The sequence below is a fragment of the Sturnira hondurensis genome, unplaced genomic scaffold (assembly GCF_014824575.4).
Source record: "Sturnira hondurensis isolate 20B ecotype Veracruz unplaced genomic scaffold, ASM1482457v3 Scaffold0015056, whole genome shotgun sequence".
Taxonomy (NCBI): domain Eukaryota; kingdom Metazoa; phylum Chordata; class Mammalia; order Chiroptera; family Phyllostomidae; genus Sturnira; species Sturnira hondurensis.
Genome location: NW_028087687.1, coordinates 2553704 through 2567193, shown reverse-complemented (window position 1 = coordinate 2567193; position 13490 = coordinate 2553704). Strand labels below are relative to the sequence as shown.

At 39.9% G+C, this 13490-nt stretch overlaps 1 protein-coding gene across 2 annotated transcripts in view; it reads right to left on the bottom strand.

The window, feature by feature from the left end:
- Positions 1-3128: 3128 nt before the first annotated feature.
- The window catches only part of UGDH (UDP-glucose 6-dehydrogenase), a 28470-nt gene continuing 18108 nt past the window's right edge, over positions 3129-13490 (bottom strand). For both annotated transcript variants that reach the window (XM_037064317.1, XM_037064316.1), the window contains exons 6-12: positions 12885-13032; positions 10661-10755; positions 8820-8950; positions 8230-8363; positions 7725-7816; positions 7501-7611; positions 3129-4410 (exon numbers count right to left, since the gene is read on the bottom strand). In XM_037064317.1, coding sequence (XP_036920212.1) covers positions 4300-4410; positions 7501-7611; positions 7725-7816; positions 8230-8363; positions 8820-8950; positions 10661-10755; positions 12885-13032 — 822 coding nt within the window. In that variant the 3' untranslated portion in view covers positions 3129-4299. The remainder of the gene's footprint in view (positions 4411-7500; positions 7612-7724; positions 7817-8229; positions 8364-8819; positions 8951-10660; positions 10756-12884; positions 13033-13490) is intronic.

The window sequence follows — 13490 nt, the reverse complement described above, 5'->3', positions numbered from 1 at the left end:
ACATCTTAATCTAACAGGGGTCAGATATACTTTGATTCACTTTCAAATTTAAGCATCTCTGAAATGATCCTCTTTAAAAATCTCTTCTTGAGCCCTGGCTGGTGTAACTCAGTGGATTGAGCATGGGCCTGGGAACCACACGATCACGGTTCAGTTCCCAGTCAGGGCATATGCCTGGGTTGCAGGCCAGTTCCCAGCAGGGAACTCATGAGAGGCAACCATACATTGATATTTCTCTCCTTGCCTTCCCCTCTAAAGATAAATAAATAAAATCTTTAAAAAAAGGAAAAAAAACCTTTAAAAATATATTCTTTGACAGGAATAATAGATTAGAATATGATGTTTCCTAATTTTGCACAATGGAGGCAAATGGTATTGAAACATTTTAGCAGAATACTTTGTCAAATGAAATTTTCATGAAATCCCAATATAAAATAATTAAAATGACACTTTATTAGCACAATGTAAATTTCAGATTGGTGACAACTACATAATAGTGGCTGAAAATAAAGCTATTTTGATACAAATGGGAAACTGGGAGTCATTTGCGGTCTTTTGTCAGCCTCAGCAGTCTACTTATTCCTTTGTTTCCCACACTAGTGAGGGAAATCCGGACTGACACAGCTGCATAATAGTAAACTATAACGAATTTTAGAACACTTCATCTTGCAATCTCAGGATACCCTCCAGTTAAACATAATCCAAAAACTTGGAAGAGGAACAGCAGCAAACGTTTGTTTCAAAGTGGCGTCACAAATAGTCTCTTCTGGATTTGTTACTCATTCCTTCATTGCATAACCACTATACCGTGACTAGAATATGTGACCAAACGCCCGGTCTTGCTGGAGATTGTGTGTGGTGAACACGTGCTATAGAGGTATGTGCCCTTGCACAACTGTACAAGAATGGACAGGCTTGGATTTTTTAAAGGCAAGGGCAGAGCTCTGACTTTCCCAAACAATGATGCATTAATTAGGAGCACACTCAAATGCACAAACATGGCAGGAGGTTTCTACCAAAATTCTTGATTGGGCAGCACAAGTTAATGTGTCAGTGGTCTGTGATGTAATGGACCCATTTCAGGATGTCTGATCTTTTTATTTCTGTAGCACAAATGGCATTAAGACAATGAAAGTGATAAAGGCATGTATTTTTTAAGAAAACTGATACAGGGGTCCTTGCCCCTTTTCCAACCACTGAACCAGCCAATCCAGAAACCCACCTCCTGTTTGGTGAGATAATAAATGTCTTATTAGTGAATCCAGTTTAAATAGGAGTCTCTCTTACTTGAAGCTAAAAGCATCTGAATGTTAATTATTACATTAGAAATGTCACCACCATTGAGGATTTATCTCAAAGGGATTATGTGAGGAATAGATGAGGAAATACACCCAACAGGCTTAGCATAGTGCCTGTCCTGTAATGTTCAGTGTTAATTTCTGTCCTTAGTGATTCCAGAACCTAACTGTGGCTTTGGTTCAGTGGGACCAGCTTATGGTGTCTAACAGGACTGCTCATCACCTGCCAGCCACTGTGCCAATGAGATCTTTGTGTATTTATTTCATGCAATCCTTTTCACAAGTTTTTGAGTTAGAGGTGAATTTTCTCTATTTTAAAGATGAGGAAATTTAGGTTTTCAGGTAACCTAGCCAAGATACCACATGCTAGTAGGTAATGCATACAAAATTTAAAGCTGGAAGTAGTCTTAAGTGGAGTAACGGATGGCTTCTGGAAAGCACAGTGTGGGAGAGAGGGTTTAGTTTTGTATATATTCTTCTGTATCTATATGAATGATTTTAAAAAACCATTTCCATGTATGATTTTCAGTTTTAGTTATCAGTTCAAAGTCTCACCAATATACATTGGCCCCCAACAAAAAAAAAAGAGAAAGAAAAATAGAAACTGGCAATTTTTTAAAAAGTCTTTAATTGTCTTAGTAGGGGAAGAAAAGGCTAGCCACATTTTTTTTTTAGTTGATCTTAGGAAGGGGGAGAGAGAAAGTGATGTGTTGTTGCATTTATTTATGCATTCATTGGTTGATTCGCGTATGTGCCCTGACTGGGGGGTTGAACCTGTAACGTTGGTGTGTTGGGATACACCCTAATCAACTGATCTACCTGGCCTAACCACATTCAACCACATTGCAACCACATTGCAATTTTCCACACAAAGTTCTCAAATTGCTGTGTTAAGTTACCTCCCCAGTTACTTTGGGTTTTTTCCTCCTTACCACAAACATCAAGTTTACATGGCTCTCAGCTGTCTTTTGTCCATTTTCCTCCATTTACCAATTTTATTACTTTTTAATCAGTATTTTACACATTTTTAAAAATCAATCCTAGACATTGAAGCATACAACTAAACACCAGTGCCCAATTCTGTCAGCTTCAGCAAGACAGTTTGTGGTTATAATCCCTTCACTAGAATACGAAATTATTAAGCAGAGTATAAGAATATTTTCAAGCAGAAATGTAAAGTAAACTCTAATAGGCTCATCCTCACTTTCCAGTCTTACGAGTAGGAGCTCATCTTACATCGAAACACTCAGATGTTTGCCTCTTTCAGGGGTCTACAAATTTTTTCTTGAAGGACCAGATAATAAATATTTTAGGCTTTTCAGGCTAAGGAACAAAATTAGGAACTTGCTATAACCACTTAAAATGTAATTATAGCCCTGGCTGGTATGGATAGCTCAGTGGATTGAATGACAGCCTGTGAACCTAAGGATCACTGGTTCGATTCCCAGTCAGGGCACATGCCTGGGTTTCGGGCTAAAGACAACCTATTGATGTATCCCCCACACATCCACGTTTCTCACCCTCTTTTTCTCCCTCCCTCCCGTGGGTTATGTAGTTCCCTCTCCTCTAAAAAATAAAATCTTTAAAAATAAATAAAATGTAATTATATAAAAAAACACTCAGCTCAGAGGTATCTAGCCAGACTTGTCTTATGAGCTATAGTCTGCTGATATGTAGTCTGCTTGCTAAATTCTCTCCCTTTCTTGCAGCATCTGAAAATATAATGTAATGCCCTTTTCTCAAAAAAGAAGTGACTTTTTCCCATCTAATGCCAGACTGTCATGACTCATTAGTTACTTGCACTGTGACAAAAATACACCCACACAGTTGTTTTTGCAGAATGTTTTATTTGTGTATTTGATATCTGTACAGATGTTTCTGTGATTATCTTTATACCTGTCACTGTTGTTACTGAACCGCACTGATTCCTAAAGGATAAGGCCTGTGTCCATTTAACCCAGTTTGTACGCTCTTAGCAGAGCGTAAGCATCAATGGTTATCTGATACATTTCAGTAATAATAAGACAGAAAACAAACAAATGTAAGTCAAAAAGACATAAGAAAAAAGATGCAAGTACAAAAATTCTTATTATAGAATTATACACAATTTGTAAAACCTAAGTTTTGGCTTTCTTATTTAAAGAAAAAGGGGAAACCTTGCAACAAATAATAAAAATAAAAATGCAGGTTCAAGATAAATATTTTTGGCTCTTGGACTAAAAAATAATGATCAGTGAGGAAAAACTCTTGAGAAGTGAACCCCAGTACTGAACCCCAGTACTGATGTTCTCTCAAGTTTTTAAAAAAATGCCTTCAATCGTATTTGAATTGATTGGAAATGAGTTAGTGATGACCTCTGTAGGGTAATAAAACCAACAACACAGTTTATTGAAACAAAAGGGTACTTCTTACATGGAAGCATAGGAAAATATTAGAACATTAAAAAGAAAAAGAAAAAGCATGAAAGGCCCCATTCTGTCCACTGCACCCCCCTCCTAAGTTCATGGTGACAAGAAATGCTCTGGAAGTCACCTGACCCAGGTGAGCCAGGAACCTCTAAATCCCCGGGCCACTTTCTGAAAGGTGAACAGGGTTTGCCTGGTATTTAGCAAGCAATTTTATGATTTAAAATACACATTCAATGACAAGTAATCGAACTTACAATCATAAAAACTGAAAAGTGCCTTCTTTTTTAACAATGTGATATTAAAGTGCAGCCTATAGGTACGTATTTTCTAAAGTCAAAAGTGAAGGTTTTGTTTTACAAAAATTGACACCATTAAAATCAACATGATTACTTGCCACTCATCCAATCACTGAGGTAACAATATTATAAAAATATGTAAAAATATTATAGATTCATAATTATTAGGTATGCAGGTTCCCAGAACTAGTATAAATTGATTATCAAAAAATAGTTTTGTTTCCTTAAAAATTTGGTTCATTTACCGATATTTGCTATCCTGAAGTACCAAAAAAATTACAAATAAAAATGACATGTTTATACTTTGAGTTTCTTGTTAGGTGCATCCTGAAGACTAAACTTTGGAATTTCACCAGAAGGAGCATATGGAAATCTCTTTGAAGACACCTTTTTGCCAATTGTTTCAATCTAGAAAAAAAAGATGTTAGAAAGAAAACTATTAATCAATATAATACATAAATGTAAAAACTCTATAATGAAGTATAATTAAAGAGGAAAGCAGAAAATATTTTCCAATTTGTCAGAGCTATGAAAGATCTTTGTATCTTCCCCTATTTTTAATGTTTCTAGAATCCATGTACATTCTACTTTTTAAAGGAAGTTATTGCAATTATTTATTTATTTAACCTTTATCATCATTTTAAGATATATTTTAGTGATTATGGTGTTACAGTTGTCCCATTTATTGCCCTCTGCTCTGTACCTCCCTCCTATAGCATTTCCCTCCCCCCCTTAGTTCATGTCCATGGATCATACATATAAGTTATTTGGCTTCTCCATCTCCCATCCTATTCTTAACCTCCCCCTGTCTATTTTGTACCTACCATTTATGCTCCTTATTCGCTGTACCTTTTCCCCCTCTCTCCCACCACCCCCTCCCCACTGATAACCCTCCACGTGATCTCCATTTCTGTGGATATGTTCCTGTTCCTAGGGGTCTCTCCAGCAAACTCTCCTGTGAGGCTGGGAGTTTCTTCCACTGCCACAGCAACCCCCACAGGTGTTTTCAGTCAGAGGTTTTGAGGTTTTATTTCCCCACTGGAACCTTGGGTTGCACGGTCTGTCTTGCTCCCCAGTTGTTCCTCCTGGTTTGTCTGCACACAAATGTGGGACCACCCAGTCCTCCAGCCCCCTGCCTTGCCACAAGTCCTCTCCGCCTTAGCTGCCCATCTTCACCCCTGCCACAGGTCCGGATGAATGTTTCTTCTTTAACTCCTTGGTTGTCGATTCCCATACAGTTCAATTTCCTGGCAGTTCTGGTTATTTTTTGTTTTTAAATTTGTGGTTGTCCTTCTTTTGGTTGGGCGAGGAGCCACAGTGTGTCTACCTACACCTCCATCTTGGCAGGAAGTCCATTCTACTTTTCATATGCATATCTAGACACTCACTCCTGGCAGTCCCAACACCAGACCCCGCCCTCAAACAGGACGGAGAATTCTATGCCGCTGTTTTAGTAGCGTATGTGAAAGCCATTAAGACAACAGATTCCAGTTAATTCACGTTCTCTCTCATACTCTATTTTCATGTCCATTTCCCTTCTAATGAAGTTGCATAAGTTCCAATAGCACAAGTTTTAGCAGCTCAGGCTTTAGATTTGAAGGGCACCAGTTGGAATCCTGACTGATAACTGCTGTGTTACCTGAACTCTCTAGGTCTCTTTCCCTCGTTTATAAACAGTATTGCCACCACCTGCCTCGAGGACTGTGGTGCGGACTGTATCAGATAAAGCGCTGAGCACAGCGTTTGGCACATCAGCAGGCCTTCAATGAAGGGAGTCTAATTTCACTGTGCATATTACATTTTAAATTCTTTCCATATATCCCAAATCACCAGTCTTAACTTTAAAGACACTGCTTCTTTACTAATCATAAGTCTATCTACTCTGTACTGCAGAGATAAATATACTACACAAATTTTCATGTCTTTTGACTTTAAAATATTGAATTCCAACTCATAACACAAAGGAAGGATTTCTACTTTGTATGAATGAATGGTCTTATTCAGTGACTTCTAAAATTATCTTTATATAGTGTTTCCATTCCTAATTATCTTCGTTAATCCTTTCTAGGGAGAGTTAACTTACAACAACCAAAGCTCATTTGAAATATGCATCTCTTTACATATCTTCTTCCTTCAGGAGTAAATCAGGAATGCGAGAAAACTTATCTATGCCTTGCAAATGATCCTTAAAAGCTGACATCACTGAGTTATGTCATGACTGGAAAGTCGTGCTGTTACTCGACAAGGAGGGGCGGGACAGGAGAATCCCCCAGGTCCTTGATGAAGTGTTAGCAGACAAGGACGCCATTGGATTCTTGTTGCAAGTGAATATTTCACGAATGAGAAATGAACAGTCAATTCTAAGTAAGATCTTCAACAATTTGCTGACACGTTAAGAGAACCAGGTCAGATATTTGGAACAGAAGATGGGCCCTGATCAGTGCCCCCAAGACAGCTAGTGCTGAGCAGATACACACAGCCCGCTCTGAACACTGTCCCCTTGTGCTATGCCAGGGGCTATGCTGACAGCAATTTCCTAGCACAATTCTTTTTTTTTAAGGATTTTATTCATTTCTTTTTTAGAGGGGAAGGGAAGGAGAAAGAGAGGGACAGAAACATCAATGTGTGGTGGCCTCTCATGTGCCCCTGCACTGGGGACCTGGCCTGCAACCCAGGCATGTGCCCTGACTGGGAATTGAACCAGCAACATTTTGGTTCGCAAGCCGGCGCTCAGTCCACTGAGCTACACCAGCCAGGGCCTGGCATGTTTCTTTACCCTCCCTGACCTCCTCCACCTGAGCCTCCCACCCCATACACACTGCTGTGAGGAAATAGGAAGTAGCTCCTTCTTATTAATACTTTTGGGACCACCAGTAGTACTGAAATAGATGTAACATATAAGTGTACGATTCTGGGCAGAGGTTTCTATCAGTTCTCTAAGCATTCCATAACTGGTGGGCAAATTCTGGGCCAGTGCCACCGACGCTCCCACACTTTTCCTTCGGACCTCTCATCGCAATCGGGCAGTTTCGGAACTCAGAAGGCATAGGATCCTAATCCAACAGGCCACGACCATACCACATTTTGCAGTTTTCAAGACATCACTGCACAGGGATAGAGACCTGGCCTCCAAGGGCGTCACTGTGGCGTAGACAGTTCAGTAGAGCTGCCTCGGAGGTTCCAGGAAGAACTTTTTTGTGTGTATTTTCTTGATCTTTATGATACGAGGTCAAGCAGGACATATTTTGTCCCTCTAAAACAGGCAACGAATGACTTCCTACACTATGTAATAAGGGAGACCAAGTCCGAATGCTCGTAAATTGAAGGACAGAGTGGAACAGTTACAATAATCCCAGAGACTTCCCAGAGAACTGATCCACACTCGTTTTGTCCCAGAGTTGTGTTACTGCTAAATGAGAAAATATTCTAATTCTACAATGCAACGCCATTAAAAAGCACATGACTGGACACACAAAACGAGTCCCCGGTCGTGCTTACTTGGAAGCCAATGGTTTGTAATTCACTGTGGAGCCCATCTAGGACACGCCGCCCGTCAAAGATGAAGGCTGGCTTCAGCATTTTCTTGTGAATACGTTCATAATCTAATTCCTAGGAAGCCAGAACCAAAGGAACAATGAGAATTCACACACGAGCACACACTCAGCCCCAACGTACACAGAACACCTCCAAAACTGTCCTTAACGCCACTTCTGTCACCTCACCTTAAACATGTCCCACTCGGTGCAAATAACCACAGCATGGGCACCATCACATGCTTCATACGGGTCCTTGGAAATGGTCACAAGTCGGGACACTGTAACAACAGCCACAAAAAATGGCAATAGGAAAGGAGTTGTTGGAAATTGTGCACTAATTTTAACACGAGGACTGCCGGAGGAGCTGAGGGTCTGAAGGAGGAAGAAGGGTCTGGTGGAAGTGTGAGTGAGGGGAACGCTGTGGGGCATGGAAACCCCCCAACGCCCCGAAGTATCTCCTGGTAACCTCTAAGCTTCTTTAGAATCTGAAGGGAAAATCATTACAGTTAACCCACAGCTCCTCGCTTCAAATCAGAGTTGATGAAACAAATACCTAAGGGTTTCACTAGAGACACAAAATCGAAATGGGGCCTACCAACAATATAAATTATAGAAACTGAGCGAAGGTCTCTGGAGAACAAACAAGCCCTGAGGCTCACACTCAAAGTGATCCGTGAGACCCGAGCCTTACCTTGGTCATCCTCTGAAACGCCCGGATGAGACAGATCCACAACGATTTGTTCCCTTGGGACTTTCGGGTCATATATGTGGAGGTGTGCACCTTCATCCATCAAGTATTTGCTGATATATATACTAGAAGATTCTCTGAAGAAAAACGAAATCAGTATTCCTAAGCTTTTTAAATGGCATATATTCTAATGCTTTAGAAGTTTAATACGCAGGTAAGATTCTATATCTTGGGAGGCTATGGATGTTCAATTTATTTGCATTCGTTTTTAAAGGTTTTATTTATTTTTAGAGAGAAGGGAAGGGAGAGAGAAAGAGTGGGAGAGAAACATCAATGTGTGCTTGCCTTTCATGTGTCCCACACTGGGGACCTGGCCTGCAACCCAGGCATGTGTCCTGACTTGGAATCGAACCAGCAACCCTTTGGTTCACAGCCCACTGGTGTAGCTCAATCCACTGAAATCCATACTATTTTTATTCTTTACACTATATACATACAGGTATTTCAGGCATTCATCCACCAATCAAACACCTGAATAAGATAAGGAGTTAACAGTCTCTCGAAAGGGTTGAAGTATTTCAAAGAACTGATACCTCGTATCACCAGTGTCCTTTTTGAATGCAAACCCCAAAATAGCTATCTTCTTATCCGTCACTGTATTAAACAGACCATCGATGATCCGGGAAGCAAACCTCCTTCTCTGGTAGTCATTTATATCTATGACCTGAAATTACATGAACAATTATGCAATGATTTGTGCCATACACTGCTCACAGTTTAATGGGGAGTACTGCTGTGTGAATCCAAGCCTGACAAATTAACAGGAGACAAAGGTTAACCAACCTCTTTAGTATCTACAGATTAAAAAACAAACAAAACAAAACCCACTCCCCTCTCCTTCAAGGCATACTAAAAACTTTAATTTTCATTTGGATTATCTTTCCATGCATCAGACTGGGATGGGTATGAAGACGGAGACACAGCTAAGCGTCAAGCCCATTTGAGGGCCAGCCTGAGTAAAGCACACAGAGAGCAGGGTTCTCCTTAGCTGACTGCTCCAGGCCCTGTGGCAGCAAGGCTGTGAGCAATCAAATCCCAAAGACGGGCTCATGTGCTTCCTCCACCCCTCACCACAACTGAGTGTGAGCAGAATGTGGACAGAGGACAAACAGAAGAGAGTTATAGCTGCCTCCAGATGAACCAAAACACCGTGAACACTTGGCCGTTTTTAACTAAATATTACGGGGAAAAGTCTCTGATCACCTATCTGTTAGTCTCCTAAGAGTTTCTAAACAAGACTTCATCTTGGTGACCAGATGAATATAAGGAAAGAGACTGCTTTAGTGTGTGGGGTTTTTTTTTAAGGCTCTCAGCTTCTAGAAGCTGTATTTAAACCCTGAGAACTTGGGAAATGAGCCCTAAGTGTTGGAAAAGCAAGCCTTTATCTGCATCTTTTCCCCATAATGGGAAAAAATAAAGTCATCATGCTGCGTTGAGTATACATTTCCATGTTCAAAAATGTGCATTTCCTTATACTCCCACCCAGCACTGAAATTTGAAAAACTACAAACTTGGGGGTTAATATTTGAGAAGGGTATGTATACTGGCTGGTATCTTGGATAAATTACTTAACTTTCTAAGTTTCAAGTTCCTCATTCTAAACAAGAAGTGATTTTAGTGATGGGGACTATAATGAGGACTAAGCAAAGTACTTAAAAGAGAGATGGTACATAGTAAGCACTTAATAAATGTTAACTCTATTTCTAATTTGAGGTCTGTAATTTTAGCTCTCTAAATCTTTCTCCCTCTCTCTTTTATCCTCACCCAAGGACATTCCCTCATTGCTTCTAAAGAGGGAGGAGGAGAGAGAAGAAGGGAGAGAAACATCGACATGAGAGAGAATCATCAGTGGGTAAGGTACCACCCAGGTTGGGGGATTGTATGTGGCTGGATCGAACCCACAACCCAGGCATGTGCCCTGGCAGGGAATTGTACCCATAAACATTTGGCAACAGGACAACACTCCAACCAAGTGAGCCACACCAGTCAGGGTAGCTCTGTGAATCTCAAAGGGACAATACAAATACCAGCATATGTAAACCACCTGAAATCATTACAATACAGGTTCTCCTTTATTCTGATTTTACACCTTTCAAGATAAAGACTTATAATTTAGAGTAAGTTCTTGCTTTACTCTGGCAGAATTTAGTTATAAAATTAGAAGACATAATGGTTTATCAGAAACTTCCATCACAGCTAATTAGCAAAAGACAAAAGCACAGAAACCCAATAATAAATCTAAAATTAAAAAATTAAATATAATATTAGGTGAGTTCCTGGAATAAATAAATCCTATCAAAAACATTTCACATGTCCAGGGTGACATGTTTTAATTTTAAATTAATCATAAGTTGTTGAATATGACAATTAATACCTGCTGCCAATAATGAGCTACTTCAGGCAAATTCAGAGCTTCGCACAGATAAACCAAATTCAGAACATCTTTTTGAAAGCAGCTCCCACCAAATCCTAAAGAGAAAAAAGAAAATGACAACATTTTCATTTAAGAATTGTAACAAATTTTGGTCATACTAAATCAGAGGCTCTATGCTAGGATTTTTTTTTAAACATACTTATTTATTTTTAGAGACAGGGGAAGGGAAGGAGAAAGAGTGGGAGAGAAACATCAGTGTGTGGTTGCCTCTCATGTGTCCCCTACTGGGGAATCGGCCTGCAACCCAGGCATGTGCCCAGACTGGGAATCAAACCAGTGACCCTTCACTTCACAGGCCCATGCTCAATCCATGAGCCACACCAGCCAGGGCTATGCTAGGATTTTTAATACAAAAGTTCAAACATTGGAAAATTAGTAGATTTATAAATTGTGTGAAATTTGCAAGCAACTCATCAATTCTATATACAAATTCCATATTGTAGCTGCAGTTTTATTATTGCTGTATTTCCTATTTTCTTCCCTCAGTCATCTGACATGACTGCCCTACATACCTAACTATAGCACATGGCCAGCAAGCTTTTACGAGCCAGAAGGCAAATATTTTCATCTTTGTGGGCCATGTAGTCTCTGGCCTAACTCTTCAGCTCTGCCTTTGTAGCTCAAAAAATATCATAGCTAATATGTAAACAGCAGTCCATCTCCTTAACCACTTGGCCACCTTGTCTACTACGCCAATATGTAATCAAATGGAATGGCTATGTTCCCATAAAACTTTATTTACAAAAACAACTGTGGGCAGGATTTGGTTGCAGGGCCATATTTTGCCCACCCCATTCAAGTGCAACCCTACAGAGAGGGTTGGCATGGGCTCTGGAGTCAGAAACACCCAGCTGTATGACACTGTCATCAGCTGTATGACTTCGAGCATGTTGCAAAAATGTCCCTGGACCTCAAGCATCGCTGTAAGCATTGATAATGAAATATACAAAGTGCTGGTTCAGAACCTGGTGCATACTATGCCTTCCAGCAAACAGTAGCTATTTTTATTAAATGGCAGCTAGAAGAAAACATCAAAAAGATAGAAAAGGCCAGGGGAACCAGTACTGGAAATTCCATCACGTCCTAGAAATACAGGAAGGGCTGACAATGGCCCAATCTGTAAAAGGCTCCACTTACTTTTACATCAACCTTATTAGCCTGAATCCAAAAATACAGCCAGATCTCATTTTACCCGGTAGTTATGTTCTATAAAGCTGCCAAATTGGCAAATACTGAAGCACTGCTGCCAGATGAAATACAGGGTTGGGTTCCTGCGGGTTTCTGGTCACATTTTCATCAACCAATCAAATAATCTTGCTTTACGTGTTTCTGTTCAGAAACACCTTATTTAATACATATTGTCAATTCACTAACATTGAACTCGCAAACAACAGCACTACAACTCATGGAAGAATGAAGCTTAAACACATCTCCTGAAGGCACGTCACAGCACTCTGGCGCTTCAGAACACTAGACAGCACTTCAGCAATATACTTGGAAACCATTCTAAACAGTGAAAACACCAACAAAATGCACAAAAATGCAAAAATCTTGGCACTCAACAGACCACAAAGGAGAGCACATGTTTGCAGTATGAAAGCTGAAACAGGAAAGCAAGAGCACTGCCTTATTCAGCTTCAGCTGCAAATGCATGTGTCGGGTGACTCAAATTTTCTGCAGCTCTGCTCATGTCTGCAAAGGACCACAAAAACACCAGGAGTACGGATCTTAGGGCTGCAAAGCAACTTTAGTAAGTAAGCTAACTCACAAATAGGGAATCTGCAAACAATGAAGATCAGCAAGGCCATACTTCCAAAAGTTTATTAGTAAGAAAAGCAAATGACCGCAATTTTTTTACTACTTGCTTTGATGATTACTTAAGTTATTTATTATGTGGTCTCTCAAACTTATTCTTCCCAAATGTTCTTACTAAATACTAATTTATTCCCCCTAAAACACTGAACTGCACTTATCCCACTAATCAGACAGTAATTATTAAACAATGTAAGTAACTGGTACTTCATTTAAAAAGAACCTGATAGGATGAAAGCTACATGTATAATAGAATAATTATTCTAAGCGCATTAAGTTAAACAAAGACTACCTTAAATTTAGAGACCTAGCTGAATGACGCCACTATATGTACTAAAAGTTTTCAGTTTACCAACACTGGCTTTCAGAAACTTATTTCCAATCCTCTGGTCCATTCCAATGGCCGTCGCCACCTCTTCTACATCGGCTCCTGTTGCCTCGCAGAGGGCACTTATAGAGTTAATGCTGCTGATTCTCTGGGCAAGAAAAGCATTCGCTGCCTTAAAAAAGAAAAAAGAAAAACTATGATAAGCTAAAATAGCAATTTTATACATCTGGATTATATTTGATCAAGTGGATGCAAATTACTGAGGGAGATTTAAGTTACTGGTGGGCTTAATCTGAGGAGGCAATAGACTGATAAGGGAAAATATTTTAATTAGAAACTAAAGAGGGTTATGAAAGAGGGTAAAAGAAAGGAAAGAATTACTTTAAAAAATACCTTTTTATTCTACCCTCCTTTTTTTTTTTAACATTTTATTGCACTTTTAGACTTCCAGCCCTGATTGGTGTGGCTCAGTGGATTGAGTGCCAGCCTGTGAACCAAAGGGTCACTGGTTTGATTCCCAGTCAGGGCACATGCCTGGGCTGTGGGCCAGGCCCCCAGTAGGGGGCACAGAAGAAGCAACCACACATTGATATTTCACAAACTCTCTTTCTCCCTACCTTCCCCTTTCTC